At 36.6% G+C, this 20,609-nt stretch overlaps 1 protein-coding gene across 2 annotated transcripts in view; it reads left to right on the top strand.

Moving 5' to 3' along the window:
* The window catches only part of Ell2 (elongation factor for RNA polymerase II 2), a 73,773-nt gene that overhangs the window by 28,106 nt on the left and 25,058 nt on the right, over positions 1-20,609 (top strand). For both annotated transcript variants that reach the window (XM_048331572.1, XM_048331571.1), the window contains exons 3-4: positions 13,790-13,911; positions 17,136-17,299. In XM_048331572.1, the coding sequence (XP_048187529.1) occupies positions 13,790-13,911; positions 17,136-17,299 (286 nt within the window). The remainder of the gene's footprint in view (positions 1-13,789; positions 13,912-17,135; positions 17,300-20,609) is intronic.

The raw sequence follows: 20,609 nt of genomic DNA, 5'->3' as shown, positions 1-20,609 counted from the left end.
ATGTCAAACAGTAAAGGCTTAAAAAGCAAACTGACCAGAAGAATAGAATGGCAGGTCTTGAGCACATATCTATAGCTAGACACTAGCCATGTATCTTTCTAGTCAACTACTAGATAGAATTGCTTTGTCATTTATCAGTGGAGAAAGAAAGTTTCTCCCTGTCTGTAATCTTTCTCACCAGTGGAGAGAAGGTGCAGGCAGAGATGCTGTTATCAAGGGTGTGGGAGGAGAGGCCATTTTCATTTCTGAGTTAACACTTGACATTTTTGGATCAGTGAGATTGTGAAGTGGCTTGGTGGACGAAAAGTCCAATCTGGGAAGGATAGATTAAGGGAATTGAAGGTGGCAGTTGATGGAATTTAAAATGATGCAGTTTTTAGGGGGTTAGTGTAACAAAACTCAGGATTCAATATAGAACTGATTAGAAACTAAATTGGGCACACAGAATATAGGTTGATGAGTATGCTATTATGTGAAAGGAATAAACCTTTATAATATTTAGAAAGCTCAGAGTATTTATAATCACTTAATATTGCATTAGGCATACTTATTTTATAAAAACAGTCATATTTATGAATGTGGTAATAATCTAGTTAGTACTAAAGTCTTTTCTAAATTCGTTTTTAGTGTTCTCAGTTGTGTTGATTATTTATGAAAGTGAGTCTTCACAGTTTAGAAAAGAAGATATTTGGGAGTGTTTATTTCCACTGAACAGTAAGATGATGCTGGCTTAGATTGCCACAGCTGTCTGAAAGTTCTGCATTAGGCTATAAAGGAAAACTTTGTGTTAAGGATTCTTGATTTCTTTTGTTGGTTGTTTTTTAAAAGAAGATAGTGTTCTCTTCATTCCTTATAGAACTTGAAGAATAAGCTAATTATGAACCCAGGACTATATATTACAGAAAGTCTTACATTTTTCATTTTCTGATTCTTTAAAAAAGAAAGAAAAGAAATTTTTCTTCTTTTTAAACTGATTGACTCATAAACAGCAATTTGTCATTGTGATAACCTGTAAAATAAGTGACAAATCTTCTGCAACCTTCATTGTTGCAATTTACAAATAAAAGTGAATGACCACTGTAGAATGATATAAAGTATATACATGAGTAAAGGCAAGTAATCAAAGCATCCTTAGTGGTAAAAAGAAAGAAGAAATCAGTTTCTCATATACGTATTTTTTAAATTGCATTTACATCATATTTATCGATTTTTTATATCCTGCTTTTAAGCATATATCATAAACATTTTCCTATCATAAAAGTTATTTTCAAGAAGGTGCCTAGCATTTCATTGTGTGGATATACTGCCACTTATTTAGCCATCCTGTTATTAAACAGTTTCTGTGCAGCAATCATAGTAATCTTATATACAAATTTTGTGCATACTTTTATTTCCATCTCTATTTTTTGAGGAAAGATGTGTAATTTATTATGTCAGAGGTAGTAATGCTTTTCATATTTTATTTATTTATTTATTTATTTATTTATTTATTTATTTATTTATTTATTGCCAGTCCTGGGGCTTGGACTCAAGGCCTTAGCACTGTCCCTGGCTTCTTTTTGCTCAAGGCTAGCACTCTGCCACTTGAGCCACAGCACCACTTTTGGCCGTTTTCTGTATATGTGGGGCTGGGGAATTGAACCCAGGGCCTCATGTATACGAGGCAAGCACTCTTGCCACTAGGCCATATCCCCAGCCCCTATTTATTTATTTATTTACTTACTTATTTTGTCAGTTCTAGGGCTTGAACTCAGGGCCTGGGCCCTGTCTGTTGGCTTTTTTGCTCAAGGTTGGCACTCTACAACCAGAGCTACAGCTCCTCTTCTGGCTCTTTGGGTGATTAATTGGAAGTAAGGGTCTCATGGACTTCCCTACTGGCTTCTAACCTCAGTCCTCAGCCTCCTGGGTAGCTAAGGTCACAGGTGGGAATCACTGGCTCCCAGAATCACATTTTCAATCACTGTCACAGAAGTTTGCCCTCCACCCCATCCCACCCTCCCCCAAGAGTGTCCCTGCTGCTATTTCCATAGCTTTCTGGAAGTGCTGTCTGTCACAAGGTGCTTTCCCTGACCAATACGAAATGCACTTTTTTTGAATTTCAAAATTAGTCATTTGATAATGTTTAAAAGCTGACAGTATGATTTTCTTGGTAATATCTGGCACAGGCAAAATGTTTTATGATATGACATTTCATCAAATGTTCTTCTGTCTTCACTTGATGTTGCCAGGAGTGGTTTTGAGTTCTTTTATCTTACTCATGTTTCTCCCAATATAGTGGAGAGAGTTTTTATTTTTAGTAACTTATGAACTATCTTTGTGATAATTACCCTGTTTTGCTATTTTTTAAATAATTGCATTATTTACATAACATTTGACATATTTTGCCACTTTAACTTTTCTCTGTATCATGGTTTATGGTGCTAATAATTCAACATGTCTGCGTTTCTATCTTCACCTTTAGATAACTGTCATCTCCAAAGGACATTACAAAATGTCTCTTCCTCTTTGTTCTCCTCCTTCTCTTTCTTTTGAGAAAGGGCAGTGAAATAAGTTACTGGCCAGAGGATAAAATGTTTTACTACCTTATGTAGTTCTCTTGGCCTAGAGGGATTGTGTAGACATGGTGCTAGTGCTAACTCATAGTGGAATTAACTTACTATCAGAAGAAAATTCAGGAAACTTTTTGTGAGATAGGGCCAGCCATTGTCACCCTCACTTGTAATCTTAGCTACTTGAGAGATAGAGATCTGGAAAATTTTGAATCATGGCTAGCCTGGGCATAAAGTTTACAAGACCCCATCTCAACCAGGACATGACAGCATGCACTGTTATCCTAACTATCTGGGGGAACACAAATAGGAGGATTACAGTCTACGCTGGTCCCAGCGTAAAGTGAGAGACTATCTCAAAACTAATCTATGCAAGCTGGGCACTGGGTCCTCATATCTGTAACCCTGGGCTACTTCGGAGGCTGAGACATGGAAGATGGTGGCTTGAAGTCAACTTAGGCTAAAAAGTCTGTGAGACTCCATCTCCAAGCAGTGAGCTAAAAGCGAGGCTAGAGATGTTGCAAGTGGTAGGTTTACCAAACAAGCAAGTGGGAGGGCCTTGGGTAAGTATTTGCCCCCTTTCCCTGGTATCTTTTTCTTTACATGAAGAAATAGGTTTGATGACCAAAGACCATCCATATCAGCCCTAGAAATCTTCTTAGTTGTAAATTTCTTACACATGTAAGTCAGTTTATCTGAAAGATGTAATGATCCCTCTTATTTACATTAGACCTGCCAGATCCTTTAGAAATCAGGACTGTACTCTAATTTAGCTCTTGATGTGCTCTGTCTATTAATAGCTGTGAAATCAGAAATAAGTTTGCTTTGTAACATTTTTATAAATAATTTGGCTCTATAAACATAAAGAAAATTAGTAAGTGAATTTAACCTAAGCAATCAAATAGAAATAAGTTCTCTTGGAATAGATTCCACAACAGAAGTATGTTTTCAGATCAGCTACTAGGGGAAATATTTATAACAATGATAATACTACAAGTATTACTCACTTTTATGGGTAATTATAGCTTTGACCTAAGGAAAAAAATGTACAAATTTTAAAGATTGTTATTATTTATGAAGATTGAATGCTTTAAAGTAACAAGCTGTGGTTCCCCCGAGAACCCTTAATTCTATTTTCTTTGCTTCTTTGTTGTGCAGTAGCTAGTATCCGGGGCTCTCTGGGGCTCTGAAGGCAGCGTATTTCTTGTGCATAGGACACTTGGGAAGCAGTGTTTGCTGCCCTTCCCCAGTAGCAGCAGGCATCTGTAATTTTTCAGCCTTCCATGGAGACCTGTGGTGACTGATTCTCTCCTGCATCTTATCTCTCTATATCTTGGGCTTGGAACAATTAGAAATATTGCTGATCTCTTTCATTGTTTTCCCAGATTGCTTCTTTGGCTTCCATTTACAGTAATGTTAAAAAGCATTGTCCTAGAAGGCCTTTTGTAAATACCAAGAATTCACAATAAGTAGAGTCAACTTTTGATTGTCCTCAAGGTGCTTGTTACCATCCTTACCCACTGGAAAATTTAAAAATCAACCACATCATTATGCCAAGGAAAGGCATGTGTGTGCCTGCAGCAGACAGGTCAAAATCAGAGTGAGAGCTTCCCAATATTCTTATATCATCAGAGCCAATTTTTGGGCACCTACTCTGTGCATTATGTCAAGCACCTTGGATAGAGCATCTTTAGGCTTCACCCCAGTCATATGAGGAATAATATTATCGCCTACATTTTACTGGGAAGAACCCAAGGGTTATGAAGCTAGTTACTTACCAAGGAAAGCCAAATGGTAGGCACTGGAGCCAGAGCAGGAAATTGGCCAGACACTACATGTGCTTGGTTTTCCTTTTGCTTTTTTTTGTCCATTGTGTGACTTGACCTCAGGGCCTGGCAGTCCTTGTGACTCTTTGTGCTCAAAACTAATGCTCTTCCACTTGAACCACAATGCCACTTACAGTTTTTGAGTGGTTAATTGGAGATAAGATTATCACTGGGACTTCTCTGCCTGGGCTGGCTTTGAACCAGGATCATAAGATCTCAGCCTCCTGAGTAGCTAGTATTACAGATGTGAGCCACCTGCATCTGACTCCTTTTCATTTGTATATAAAAGAGTACTTCATACTAGTTTTCCTTTGAGTGCTGAAGAAGGCCAATTTAGACTTCATTGCCAAAGAAAGAGAATATGACACCTGGGCCCCATTTTCTTTCTTCAATGTCCTCCAGAAGGTTGGCTCTAATTCCCATCCAAAAAAAATGGCGTCTGTTTTCATATACATTCTTTCACAATATTATTACTAAAATAATATCCCCTGATTTCTGCAAGTGTTGCAGTTTCTGCATCCTTAGCTGTGGGCTTTTGTCCCCAGAGATTTTCTGATATTGCCACAATGCCTGCCTCTAGCCCCTCACCTCCCATTTCCTCAACCAGAGCAGGTCTGACTACTTGCCCATGTGATTTATGTTCAAAAAACCATTCGATGTAGCCTTTAAAAAAGGGTAAGGAGCTTAAAGTTAATTGATGTTGAGAAACAGAATTAAGAACTAAATATACTTCTTAGCCTATATAGAACTATTCTGAAGACTTAACTGTTGTTTATTTTAGAGGTGTTGATTGGTGTAGGCTGAAAGCATGTGTTTTGCAGAATCTAGGGCCTGGGCCACTTTTCAAAATCTCTGTTGATCTTGAGGATGCCTCTCATCTTTCAAGACTCAGTCTTACCAGTAGGTTTACACAACTACTCCTGACTGCCAGGCTCGGATCCTAAGCCCTCTGATGCCTGCCAGCAGTTCTGGCATTGTACATGACAGCGCTCCTCCTGTCTAAAGGAGAATAAGAAAAGAGAAGACTGGAGATCATGTGGAAGTTCACAGTCATACTTAACATACTTTTTTTTTTCTTGTAGAATTCAGGTTTGCGTTTGTTTTTGAGAATCAAATCAGTTTAAAATAACAACAACAACAAAGCACTGCTTCTTGACCAGAGCACTATATTTAGAATTTTTTTTTTTTAGTGTGGTCACCCCAAGTCACATCAAGTGGTTTTAAAGAGGTCAGAGTATATTTTCAAATGGAATTTGGTGGGGCAAAAGTATTTCTATATTTTAATAAAGATGAAATATACTTTGCAAAAAGAAAAGCATGTAATATAAGTTTAAATCCCACAAGCCAAAGTAGCCACTTGGCCTAGGTTTAGAGGCTAAACATAGTACAAGGAGATCAGAAACCTTCTCATCCTGACATTTATACATGTGGATATTTCTTCCTTTCATTTTATTTGTATTTACCTCTTGGGGGAGTCCTAGCTGTCAATAGACTCTTTAATCTACCACTAATGCATATAAAATCTTTTATAAAGCTTCTTTCAAGTGAATTTAATCCAGTTTGAAGTTTCTTCATGTAAATCTAGCAAATTTTATTAGGTATCTACTATGTCCCAAAGGACCGTGGTCTTTCCTTCCAAAGAAGTCAGTCTACTGGGAGAGAAAGACACATAAATAGTTATTCAGTATTCCATGAAGGGATGGTAGCAGTAGAGAGGAAGGGATAGTGAGGACTCAGAAGATGGACCCGTAAACCTACTGCGCTAGAGGAGGAAAGGCTCTCCAAGTGAGAGAAAGCCTTTGAGTTGATTGGTTTATAGAAGATTGATTAGTACTCACTAAAAATCAAGTAGGTATGTAGACCAGTACAGCCTAGCATTCATTGGTAGAGGATTCCCAAGGTGCAAAGTGTAGTGGCAAGAGTGTTATCTCTGCTAAGAAGGGAATTTTACATGTCCTATGAAAGAGCTTAGGCCTACTGAGTAAGAGATAACTATGAAAAATAAGTGATACTTGGGCCTGACATAGCCAGAGTTGGTATTTTTGACAATAGTTTTGATTTTTAAAAAAACTGCATGATTAGGAAAATGAGAATTATGAAGGAAAAAACAGTGGGATTTGCAATGATTTTGACTAGCATGAGACAGAAAACAGTCACTCTGACTGCCCTTGCAAGATACAAGGAAGCTCAGTAAGCTGAATGAATGGTGCATTATTATTACCTGGAGATAAAGAATGTGGGAGAGATTCCAGGATACGATCATTCAGTTCATTTCTAAATGGATTCTATAGCTCTGGGAATGTGGCTTAGTGGTAAAGTGCTTGCCTAGTATGCATGAGGCCCTGGGTTCAAGTCCTAGGTACCATAAAAGCAAAAAATAAAGAAAAGAAAAATTTAAAATGGGTTTTATGGTATATACTTAAATGGTAGGACTAGTTAATAAAATAAAAATAAAATACAGCTTTATGGTAAGAATTGATTACCTCTGTGGAAGATTTTGGGGTTTTGCCACTGAAGAATGTAGGCTAGCCTTGACTAATTTTGAACTGGTTAATTAGATTTTCTCAGTGGCCCTCTCACTCTTCTTCCAAAAGCTACTTTAGCATCTTACTCAGTTGGCATTCTTTTTGTTGTTGTTATTTTGTTTGGGTTTTTATATTGTTTTGTTTTTTGGCAGGGTCCCACCATGTAGCCTAGCTAGAACTCCTTTATATAGCCTAGACTGACTTAAAATTCAAGATCCTCCTGCCACAGCCTTAAAATCAAGTGAAGGAATTGCTGATGTGCACCACGATACGAGCCTTCATTTATTTTTCAAACAGAAGCTTTTTACTCTTTGATACTGCATAGGTCATGTATTTTCCCCCCTATGGTAGAGTATATCTAGTGCTTATTATTTGCATCTTTTTCCTGCCAATAACTGTCATCCCGCTTCTTTTCCTGAAATACCCAGCTGCCACCCAACTTACACACAGCCACCTGGTTGTGTTTCTACTAAAGAATTTTTAGCCATGAAGCTACAAAATGACTCATAAAAAACTCACCTTGAAACTCCACTTTAGATGGTGAAACCAACATTGGTCAATTCTATTTAAAAAGAAGACATGCATAATGCATTAATGGATTCAGTTAGTTAAGGTGTAAATTATTGTATATAAGAAGTGTGTGTGTGTGTGTGTGTGTGTGTGTAGTCATTATAGCAAAACACCTTGGATCTTTTTTGTTGTTTTGATTTGGTGCTACTCCTCTTGGTCTCTGTGCTGTCCTTGAGCTTTTGTGCTGAAGGCCAGCCCTCTTCCGCTTAAGCAACAGCTCCCCTTTTGCTTTTTTGATGGTTAATTGGACATAAGAGTCTTGTGGACTTTCCCGCTTTGGTTGGCTTTGAACCATGATCCTCATATCTCAGGTTCCTGAGTAGCTAAGATTACAGGTGTGAGCTACCAGTATCTGGCAAAGATCTTTTTAAAAAAAAAAATCAATAATATATTGTATAAATTTGAACTAAAAATAGTTTTAAAATGTTGCCACCAATGTTCTCTCCAATATGTTTGTAAATTTTAAGGACTGCATTAAAACTAGGTGTCTATTTTTTTGAAAACACAAATGTCAAAGCTCAATGTAGGACAAGCTACTCTCTAATCTAGAACTACTTCAGAAATCCTACTACAGCATCTACAGGAACTACATGAATAATAATAGGAAAAGCTGTTCTACTTTACTTATTTCCTTCTGGATTATATAATCTTGCTAAAGGAGAAGAACACAAATAAATGTACTTACATTGTCCTAAATTATTTATTATAATTGCTACAGGACCTGAAAATTTGAATAACTGCCAATATTTCTCTTTGTGTTACATGAATTGGACATTTTAAACTTATCTTCTCAATAAAGTATCTGTCGTATAAAGTTCCAGATGTTTCTAGCATATGTCAGAGTTATTTGACATCCTCATCTGCTCATCACTCTCATTAGGAGTACATAGCATCTTCCTGTTGCTTCTAGTATATAACTTTATTTCCTTCCTATTTCTCACCCCACTTTTCTCCAGCATTGGTTTGCACATCTGGGCTGATAGGAGAAACTATTTTTGCTCTAAATCTTTCATGTTGAGCTAGTTTAAAAAAATAGGACTTGTGGCTTTCAGGTTGAAGTTTCTATTTTCTGTTCTAATTCTAGGTTATCTATTCTGCCTCTGCTTTGTAGAATTTGAATAGTACATGCAAATAAGAAATCTCCAGCTAGACTATTTTCTAGATTATTAGAAAATCAGCATCATCAAGACTCTGGAAAAAATGTAGGGCATCAGAATTCTGTTACGATCATAACTAATTTTAATATACAGTGTATACATTGTGTTGTTAAACAATAGATCTATTCAAATAATATTAAGAGGCTGATTTCTGAGATACTAGTGGGATGAAGAGGTGAATTCTTTGCTTATGATAATTGGGAAACAACTTCTTAGCTGGAAAGATCTAAAGCAAAGAGAATCAACTTGTTTGACATGGCATTTCTCAAATTTATTTAGTGACTGAATTTCCTTTTAAAATAAGGATATTTTCCATCATGTTTTGGAAATATTGATGGAAAAGACAGACAGCTCAGTTCTAGCCCCGTGTTAGATATTAGTCAACATTTTTATTCATTCAATAAATATGTATTGAGAGACTCCTTTGTGTTGTGCATCATTCAGGATGCTGGCAGTATATTTATGGAATACACAAAGACCCCTCTGTTAGCAGATTTTATATTCTAGTGGGAGAAGAAATACTATAAGCATCATATGTGAGTATTATAAGGTAATGAGTGTTTTTTAAGATGACCATGGAGCAAATTAAACTAGATGACTCTGGCTTTCCTGGCCCAATGGTTTTAGTTTTACCTCAAGAATTGTCATATCAGCCCTTTGTCCCTCTGTCCCTTTGCCATGTGAGAATGTAAAGTTCAAGGCAACGTGGGAAGAGAAACTGGGCCATCACCCCACACTGAGTCTTGATCTTGGTCTTTCTAGCCCCCAGAACTATGGGGGAAAAATGTACCTTGTAATTTGTAAAAGAATTGTCATATCAAACTGTGATGCTACTGGCTCATCAGTACCTCACTTAACTTTTATGGCTACCTTCATAGGAAAGGTTGAACATTAATACTCACAGAATCACTTCCAGACAAAGAAGAGCTGTCATGTCAAGCATTTGTAATATCCATCAGAGACAAAGTACTTGAGTAATTTTTTAACATATTGGTGTCATTTTAAACCTAGCATATAACTCAACCCAACATGGAAAAGAAAGTATTTGACTTAGAGGTAGGACATCTCTGCACTACAGACACCAGCTACTGTTAAGCTGATATTAGTATAGATGTATGTGAAAGTTGCAGTCATGTGCACATTGCACTTCTGCCCTCAATCCTCTGCAAATAGCAGGTCTGTGACTGGATGCTGAAATGACCTTTCAGACAGTATTCCATTGCCACATGCCTGAGCTTGTATCTCAGAATAATTAGAAGCTTTCACTTATACATCTTGGTATACAGTGTTTATGTTGATTATAAATGTCTGAAAGTTTCCTGAAACTTTTTCTTCGTAGCTTCTTATCAAAGACAGACTGAAGTTTGGGAGGAAGGTATGGATTGTTGCCCTAAGCCTTTGACTTTCAGTCTCTCATTTTTGGAATGAAAATTAAAATCCACATTTCCAGTTGCCCAGACATGGTGATATACTTTTATACCCTTGATCTTGATTTGGAATCACACAGTCCTTAATGCTTTCTAAGTGATATTTCATTCTCAAAGTACAGATTAGAGTCAAGTGTTACTTGCATTAATATCTAAGTATACCCTCAAGGATGAAATGGTATACAAAATAGCATTTATGTTTCTGCCTGATAACTATATAAAACACTTTGGCCCACAGGTAGGCAAGCAGGAGATTTACTGGAAAGAGCAGGTTGTATATGACAATTAGAGGGGGAGTGTGATGGACAGAGGACATCACAGCTAATCTATGGGGATGTTAAAGTAGACAAGACCCTGTGAGATTATGGGAGGCCACATGTGGGTGGGTCTTTTAGAGACCAACATTGTGTTTCAGAAGAACCTGGAATCTGCATCACTTTTATGCTTATGTCCCAGCCATCCCACAGCTTGTCTAGATAGACCTATCTTCCAAACAGTTACAACGCATTTTTTTAAGAATCAACCTCCAAAGTCATGAGTTACAAGGGAGGCGAGTAATGAAAATGTACTGCTTCATGCACCTAGAGCCACTTTTACAAACTGAGCAACTATCAGTCACAGGAAATGGAAAAAGCAATTGCACGTACATGTTTCACAGTTAAAGAATGCTTAGCCATTCTATGGTTTGTGTGCATTTACCTTTTTTGCTTTTCAATCCTCTGGTTGGCAGGTATGAAACTGGAGTAAGTGTCTCAAATAAGTTCAAACAGCCCCTTTCTAATGGAGAGGGGAAGGATGAGCAAATGTAGTCTTTATATTCAATGTACATTCATAAAAAAATGAACTGTGTAACTTGAGGGTAGGGGTGGGAAAGAGGGACTGGGGGAGGATGAGGGAAGGGGTAACAATGCCCAAGATCATTGTACTCATATCTCGACTTTTAGAACTGCAATTCCTTTGTACAGCTACTTAGTAATAACAGTAATTAAAAATGAATGAATACAAAAATAAATGGCCCCTTATTGAAATTTCTTTAAAGATACTTTATTTCTCCCCTCTACTTCAATGATTTTCAGAAGTGAGTGTAGTGTAGTCAGAATTCTGAGTTCCTTTTTAAAGGGACCTACCTACCTCTACCTGTAATCCAAAGTTTCTAGCTTTGGCTTTTCTATTTTGCAGACTGGGTAAATCTTTGTTGTCAAAGCTGTCTTGGACACTAAAGGTAGTCTGTTTGGCAGTATCTCTAATCTGTCAGTAGATTCCACTAACAGTCTGACAGATCTCATGGCTCCTATAGGGCAAAATAAGCCCTGGTTGAAAACTGTTACTGTAATCTATGTGTACCACAAGCGTCCAAACATTTTACTGGATACATAGAATGTCTTATATGTGCTTTTGGAATAAATAAAACTTCATTTCTTTTGAATCTGATTCTTTACTATTTTCCTTATTCCTGTTTATTATATATCTGAGCTAAAAGCTAGAAATTGGACTAAACACACACATTTTTAGAATTTTAATACAGATTCCAGTCACTCTTTAAAAATGGGGAAAAATAGAGTTTTACTTTCTTTAAATGCATGCTGGGTCTGGCAAAAGCAACAGACTTCCATAAGGACTAAGTCCCATTGTATTGCTCAAACATAGCTGCACAAAAGGAAAACCATAGACCTAATTACTAAAGCAAAAAGCTGATGTAGAGATGAGGCCTCAACCACTATGAAAGCTCCTCAAGCAGGTTCTGCGATTGAGATGGAGGGTCCATAGGAGAGAAGGATGCCAGTTAAAGGAATTGTGACCAGGAGGCGATTTTATTCAAGAGTCTATACCTTTCCTACCCGTCTCCCTTCCCTCCCCAGCCTTAGAAAGGCTTTAAGCTATGGTGAATATCCTTTTCTGTCACCTGGCTTCCACTCTTTTCAGCCAGCCAAAGCTGACCTCAGTGTGCTTACAGAAGAGCATGCAAATGGATTTTATTTAGATTCTCTGTGTTCCCCACAAGCATTCCTTTCACTCCTGTCTCCCAACTGCTAAAGATGTTACCAGTATGTGTGGCAACTAGGTGTGGAGTTTGCTTACCCAGTTAGACAGCCTGATAAGTACCTACAGAAAGAGTAAATTAAGACTTGTTCACAAAACTACCGCATTTTAGAACTGGGAGAAATTTGGGAGGTTAGAGAGTAACACCAGGGCCTCCACAAGGTATTATTTCGAGAGTAGACAATAAATGTAGAGGCTTGTTTCTTGAGGGATTGAGACTAATTTAAAGTAAGGAGCAAAACAAAGTTACCTAAATTCATGAATAATGGAAACAAAACTCAGAATCTGTGGTATAAACTTGAGCTTTCTATCCTACCCAAGCAATCTCCTTTAAAAAGATTCTTCCCTTATTTCTTCTTCATGTTCACTCCTTCAATGTATATTTGTTATATTCCAACTACTACAATTGTCTCCCCTTTTATCATCACTTTTTCTTTTCTGAGTTGAAAATGGGGGTTCCAAATTTTAGATGTAGCTCAATGAGCATTTTTAGCTTGGGTAAGTCACAGGGTAACGTCTACAAAGACTTACCAGCTCACTAGCCCATTCACAAGTATGTCAATACACATGAACCAGTTATCTCTGGTCCTTAATCTTCTAATAATAGCAAGGACAGATTTTTCAAAGAAAGAATATTATAAAACACTTTCCCTCCCCTACTTGTCTAAGTTATTAAGATTCCATGTTTGAAGCTGGAGAGTATGTGGAATTCATATTTTGTGTAATTGCCAAGAAAATCCTGGTTGTTGTGGGTTGTTTGTTTGTTTGTTTTTTAAACATCACCTGATAGCCTTGGTGGTCCCTACTTAAAAAAAAAAAAAGCAGGTGCCAAGAAAACAGGAGCAGTTGAAGGATAGTAGGGAGATTCCAAATTGTTCCAACAGGTTTCTTGACTTCTAACCATATGCCAGGAAATGTACTTGATGCAAGGCCTCATCACCTAGAAAAATCGTGTTCCTTTGTTCATGGGATTTCCCACCAGTTAGGGAAACCAAAACTTGAGCAAGACAGCAGCAAATACATCTGCAGGTTTCACAGTGTTGCCTGGGGTTTATCCGGGGAGGGGCCTGCAGAATCTTCTCTGGAGGCTGCTGACCCTGTTGTATAAACATGAGGATGAATCAGGGAATCATGGGACTGGAAGAAACACCCCAACTGCATTTTGCTTGTGAATATAATTATGGCATTATCCTTGTTCTGGTAATTATTCTTTAGAAGTACTACTATAAGAATCAAGAATTAAAATGGGTTTTTATTAAAAATGAAAAAGAATGAATCTGAGCTGCATTTCAGAGACTATTTTAGTATCTAGAAGCTATTTGGAAGATCATATCAGCCAAAGATAAAAGTTACTTACATGTGTCAAAGGAGCAAGAACTTTTTTAAAGTAAATTCATTTAATACTGATCCATGTGAAATATAGACATTTCCTAGTTTGAAATTAAGAGGACTCCTCTTATAAGTATATAGCGAGAGAAATTACTGACAAGGGAAGAAAATGGAAATAAGAATGTGATATGTTGTAGGCAAGCATGCCAGAGTACAGAATTACTTAACCATTTAAATGCTGTGCTATAAAGATGTGTATCAAGAGGGCTATAAAACCAGCTTGAAAAACCAGCAACTCACAAGATTTGAAGATCTTCTGTGTCAAATGTGTGATTTGACGTGTTTCTCTCTTTTCCCCACTTTTAGCTTGTCAAAATTCCCAAAAGTGATCCCCTCAACGAAGTACATAACTTTAACTTCTATTTGTCAAATGTGGGCAAAGATAACCCTCAAGGCAGCTTTGACTGCATCCAGCAAACATTCTCCAGGTAAGTACTGCTCAAGGTATGATGAAGGTCAAATTTTTATTTAAGAGACTTTCTAAAAATTAGTGAAGTACTTACTGCTCATTACATAAATATCTGTTTAATTGAGCTGCAAGAACTTTATTTTACTCAGCACCTAATATATTCTAGAAATTGTGTTTGTCATTGGGGCAAATACAGCCGAAAAATTCCAAGGTTCTTGCACTGAACATGGGGTTTTAAGATAGAGAAAATATATAACCAGTAGAATTAAAATTAATTTCAGAGGACTTGTTTTTAAAGTTTTTGTTCATTCAGTTTAAATAAGAATGAGGGGGAATGAGAGAGGAGGTAACAAACAGTACAAGAAATGTATCCAATGCCTAACATGAAACTGTAACCTCTCTGTACATCAGTTTGACAATAAAAATTTAAAAATAAATAAATAAGAATGACTTATATTCCAAAAGAAAGGAGGAATGTATATCTCCATTTTAAGATTTTGTAAAGCTTCATTTTACAACAGCCTGGAAGCTAGATATTAACCCTAGATTGCACACCTATCTCTTGATTTAAAAACTAAAATAAAAAAGAAGAAAGAGGAAAAGAAAGAGGAGGAATACAAGAATATATATTACTTTGATCCTCCAAAAATAATAGCCATTTTTTTCACCTTGGTTGGTTGCTTCTGATTTTTAAAATACACCTTTGAGTAGGGGTAGTTTTTTCTGCTCCTGGATAGAGATACTCGGTCTTTAGTGTATAAAACTTTGACATTAGCCCAGAATACCCATGCCAGTTCATCTTTGCTAAAACTATGCATGGACTTGCTTTTTGTAGTAGAAAGAAAAGCACAGCTGAGGTTTAAACAAGAACAGAAGATAAAGATGCAAAATAAGGCACATAGCTGAAAGGATCCTAGATTTCTTTTCCCACTTAATTAAGGTGACAAAACAACTGTCCTCTTTACCTTAATCTACTATTTTTCCTAAGTATATACTGATCTTAATTCCTAAAATTTACTTCCCTCCAACTTGTGTTTTTAGCCTGATTGCATGTTACTGTGCTAAAGGCTATTATAGATTATATAGTCTTTTTTGTGCCATTCACTTTAATGGTTGCAAGCTACATTGTTATTAACATTTAATTGATAAAAATCAAACAAAATTTAAAATTCCATTGTATATTTCCACTAACCACGTTTTGCAATACCTAACACTACAGTGGCTACCTTAATAAATACACACAAATACAGTACATTATCAGCATGTCAGGGAGTTCTTTTGAGCAGCACTGTGATAGATTGCAGAATCACCAAGTATAAGAGTGCTTTATGATTGCATAGGTCAACCCCTTCATTTAACACATGACTTATCCTCTGATATACAGTTGGATTGTTAGTGGCTGATTAAAAGAAGAAGGGATCTCTCCTAACACCCAGCCCAGTATTTACATACCACTTGGGCACACCAATACCTAATTATGACACCATCACCTAAGATGCCTGTTCAGTCCTACCTTCTCACCATCTCTGGAATATAGTTACTACTCTTCTGCATTCTTACTTTTCTATTTTGTGCATCGCTTCCTACTTGTATTCCTTCAGTAGCCCCCCTACTTGGTCTCTCAGCTTTCACTCTTGATATTCCTTCCCCATCTACTCTCCATCCAGACTGATTTTCCAACTATGCAAATTATTTTCTCTATTTTCAGTCTCTATTGTTCAAGCCAAAGTCCACAATATGACCCCCACCCTCACCCCAAACCTTTCATCATCTCTAATTGTCCTTCCTGGCTCTCTTTGGCTAAACTGAAAACCTTACTTATTCCATGCCTGCACAGCTTGGCTATATCTAAGAGCTCTTCATTTCCTTCTCTTTATCCACTCATCTTTTTAATCAGGTCAGGAATCATTTCCACTAGGAAGTCCAAGTGAGGCACCTTTCCTGGGGATCCTTGCTTCTTGACATTTGTCATACTGTTGCAACCTCCAATTAGCTCATCTTTGTTATCTACCATTAGAGAAAAAGTTAGAAACTTGATGTCTCTCAGATTACCTGGTGTGCAATGCAGTCCCTGGCCAATAAATATACATTAGATCAGTGAGCTGACTTTTTTTAAGAGCACTTCTAAAGAACATTATTATCAATTTACAATTTTTTTTAAAAGCCCTTCTCATTATGGTAAAGTTTCTTACAATTCAACTTGGAAATAAGAAGAAATAAGACTAAAGGTATGATATTATTGTCATTACTTTTACATTCCACTTTGTTCTGTTTTCTTTTAAAATATTAGATGTGGAGCTGGGAATATGGCCTATGGTAGAGTGCTTGCCTCGTATACATGAAGCCCTGGGTTCGATTCCTCAATACCACATATATAGAAAAAGCCAGAAGTGGCATTGTGGCTCAAGTGTAGAGTGCTAGCCTTGAGCAAAAAGAAGCCAGGGACAGTGCTCAGGCCCTGAGTTCAAGCCCCAAGACTGGCAAATAATAATAATGATAATTTTTAAAAAATAAAATATATAAAATATAAATATATATAAAACATAAATATATAAATAAAATATATAATTATAGCCATAACTAACAATTATGTGTTTTTTTAACAAAACCATATTCAAAATTAATATTAATCATATTTCAGTAGGACTTAAAAATATCATTTGCCCTGTATTTTCTTCAATATTTGCTATAGAGAAATTTAATACAAATCTTATAAATTTGGGGGAACTTTGGCCTATTAATACAAGAGTAAACCCTTTTGTCTGTCAAGAATCTAGCCTTAAAATTCACACTGTCAAAATACAAACAATTACAGTGAATGTTCCACTTTGTCAGTTATTATGCGTCTTAAATCTGGCATCTTCAATCCAGTAGTTTACTGTTCAGAGATGGAGTTCAATGGACTTTTCTTGCAGGGTCTGGCTTTGAATTGCAATCTTCTGATCTCAGCCTCCTGAATAGCTAGAATAGTAGTCATGACCACAGTGCCCAGCTTCAAATACTGATTTTTTTTTTAATTACTGTATTTGGTCTCTGAGAGCTCATTTTTCCCATTCTATTGAGAATATAGAAAAAAAGTAAAGAGGAACTGAAATATTTTAAATAATCTTTGCCTTTAAAAATTACTATATGATTACAAACTTATCTAAGGCTACTGATTTTAGGTTAATACAGTTCTTGCACTTCTGTTGTATAAAATGAAAAAAGATGGTTGTCTAACAAAGCCACTGTCTTACTTGACAGCTCCGGAGCCTCTCAGCTCAATTGCCTGGGATTTATACAAGATAAAATTACAGTGTGTGCAACAAACGACTCCTATCAGATGACACGAGAAAGAATGACCCAGGCCGAAGAAGAATCTCGCAATCGAAGCACAAAAGTTATCAAACCCGGTGGACCATATGTAGGTTTGTATAGATATCTTTCTCCCTCTCGCTGATTGATTGGAGTAATTCAAGATCACTGTAGGTAAATACTGGTATTGTTAAGTGAATGAAAACACAGAAATTGCTTTTCAGACCATTTTGCATATATAACCTGATCAATTTTTTAAAGGTTATTTGTTCTCTTTAGACTTTTAGTAAATTGTAAAACATTTTAAAGTTTTATGACTTTACTAATCTTGAATATCTTGTAGGTTATTTGTTATTTATTTTACAATGCTAGGATTTGGTCATGTTACTACATGAGGCTATAGACAATGGTAGCATTGTGTTTTCTTTGTCACTGGGTGATGTAATTTCAGTGGACAGTGCGGTTCTTGTTTTGCACTCTTTAAAGCTATTTTTACAATAAAATCTATTGGTCAAATTTTTGAGTTGATAATGTTCCTCTGCAAACTTTGCTTTTATTTTCAGAAGACCTTTGAATAATAAGAAATTCTTAGTACATAAGTATAAAATGATGAGGTCTGAGGATTATGGTTCAACATCAGCCCAGGCAGGGAAATCCATGATACTTTTATCTGATTAACTACCAAAAAGTTAGATGTGAAGCTGTGGCTCAAGTGGTAGAGTACTATCCTTAAGTAAGAAAGCTCAAGGGACCGCGCCCACACCCTGAGTTCAAACCCAGGACTGGCACAACACACACACACACACAATGTATAAAACGGACTTATGACAAAGTACTACACTAAATATTCAGCTCAGTTTTCTTTGGAACCACAATTGTGATCCTTGTCTTCATCTATCCACTAATTAAGTCTCTGCCTCACCCCATTGTCTTTATCATCACTCACTCATACGTGCATCAGATCAAAGTGAAGTAAGACTAGACCAACAAGATGAGTCTCTCCTTTATGATCAGTGTCCTGAATAATTTTAATAAATCAATGCATAGTGACTATTAACAATACTGGAATGATCAAGAGTAAGAACAGAGTCTTTGAATCCCTAGTAGATTAATTAATACTTTAGGTCATCATAGTAAATGTTAAAAAAAATGATTGTTAATTTGGAAATGTAAATGCTTACAAAAATGGTCTCCTATAGAACCAAATCCCTTACTTAATTAACCAACATCTTTCCGTGTTTGTTACAGTTACTACTTCTGTTTTCCTTTTCCCCCATTGCTGACCCAGCTACCACACCTTAAGCTTTAAGAAACTCTACTAGTCTTTAGTAAGTGTTTCTTTGGAACAAAGCCAGTGCTCCTGGGACATGGTGCTTAGCTTAGATACATTTAGTTTGGTTTAACAACAATTCTTGGCTTCCCCAGGTATCTATACCCACAGGGTCACAGTTCCTTGCCTAGGAAGTTGCAAGCAATGAGATTTTTTTTAACCTACCCTTTCCTACTGGGTGAGGTAACAACTTCCAGCCTCCCTTCTTTCTCCTTTCCTCTTCTAGATAAGTTAATTAGCTGTCTGTACTGGTAGGCGACATCTCAAATTATTTTTAAAATCTTCTACATTACATTTTAACTACAAACTGTGTTTTATTTGTGCCAATTTGAAAATGTTATTTTAATTCACTACTTTATTATAAACAGTGAGGTAATTTGATGTATAAACAAAAGAATGAAAGTCTCAAATCATCATCAAAATGATTTTTTTCCTCCTAGTGTAACAAGGTGAAAATTATCACTTTGATTTATTTTAGTGCTTGAAAATCTGCTGTGGTTACTGTCACTGTTCTTTTTCCACTGACTGGTCCTGGGTATCCCCTATGTTAATATGTTTTTGTTTGTTTTGATGAAGGTTAGATACGGTTCATTTAGGGTTTATACAACAAACTTTCCAGCATCCCACATCTCACAGACTGTGTACTTCCTAATGGTACTGGGAATTTTAGAAATTGTAAGGCTTTATAGGGACTCCAAATAACTCATATGCTTCTGGAGGTAACTGAAATCCAATGTTATAACAGCTAAATCAGAACCCTGAAATGATCCCTAAAGCCAGGCATCCTATTTAGCCTTTTTCTCTCAGCTTTCTCCTATCAAAGCACAGTGCTCTCCTCTGGTCCTCTCCAGCTTCTCTTCTCTGACCTCTTCAGCTTTTTATTCTCTAGATCACATAATCCCAGTTTCTTTTAACTTTCCTTAATATGGCTTGTGTCCCAGCACTTTAATTATTTGTATTGCTTATATCTGGACTGCTTCTGGACAAGCTACTCTTAATAAAAATAATATTAATTCTGCAGACACAAATATCCTCATTGGCTTCTCTGATTTCCTAATTGTACTATAGTATTTTCCCACTTTAATCTTTTTTCTTTTCACCTTACTTATTGTTATTCCTTTGCCATGTGGTTCTTTCCTGCTAGTCTTCTGATCTGAATCTCATGATGATGATCACTCTAAGTGGGTTGTGATTAACTCTTCATTTTGCATATCAAGTTGTCAGGATCAGAAAAATCACATATGATATGAGCATGTCCTCATAAACAGTCTGAATTCACTCCTTAATCAGCAAGAGTTACCCACTTTAGCTCCTATTTGACTATGCCATATTAAATCATACCAAAAGCTCCCCCATGCCAGCCTAGGTACCTGTAGAACAAGGTTTCTTTCAGCAGTGTCAGCCTGGGTGGAGACGAGCGAGAATAATACTGGTCCTTCTGTGGTTTAGTGGTGGCGTGATGTCAAGCCAGGCCTCTGCCAGCTGAACTAGGGCACAAGTCCAGTTTAAGGGATGAAGTCTGTACACCTAAGGGTCTAGGGGTCACCTGGCCTACTCACTCAGAATATCATCTGTAATAGATCATTTGCCAATAGATGAGTTGGAGGAGTTTTTTACCTGGAAAATGCTATTCTTTCTTCAGTAACATTTCAACATTTAAGTAAGGGGTAAATGTTGCTATATTCTTTTAAGCCTTCCCCTTTAAGAGAACAATCAGAAATTACTACCCCATCTGTGTTACCAATATCTTAGCCCTTCTTATTGATACCTAGCTAAAATGTGGAATTTTAATACAAATTTAGTACATATCTTTATTTGTACTAACATTTACTTAAGTACATAAAGTAACCACCTAATTTAATATCGAGGGTTCTGTTCCCATTTTAAACCATTTCTCTACTCTTATTTTTGATGAGTTGCCACATATTTGAGAGTTCAGGCAAATCACTAACCATCTTGATTTTCTCAAATATTAAAGAAAATCTGGCTCACATCTGTAATCCTAGCTACTCAGCAGGCTGAGATCTAAGGATCATAGTTCAAAGCCAGCCCAGGCAAGAAAGTACCTGAGACTCTACTGTTCAATTAACTAG

The sequence above is a fragment of the Perognathus longimembris genome, chromosome 22 (assembly GCF_023159225.1).
Source record: "Perognathus longimembris pacificus isolate PPM17 chromosome 22, ASM2315922v1, whole genome shotgun sequence".
Taxonomy (NCBI): Eukaryota; Metazoa; Chordata; class Mammalia; order Rodentia; family Heteromyidae; genus Perognathus; species Perognathus longimembris.
This window is presented reverse-complemented; position numbering and strand designations above follow the sequence as displayed.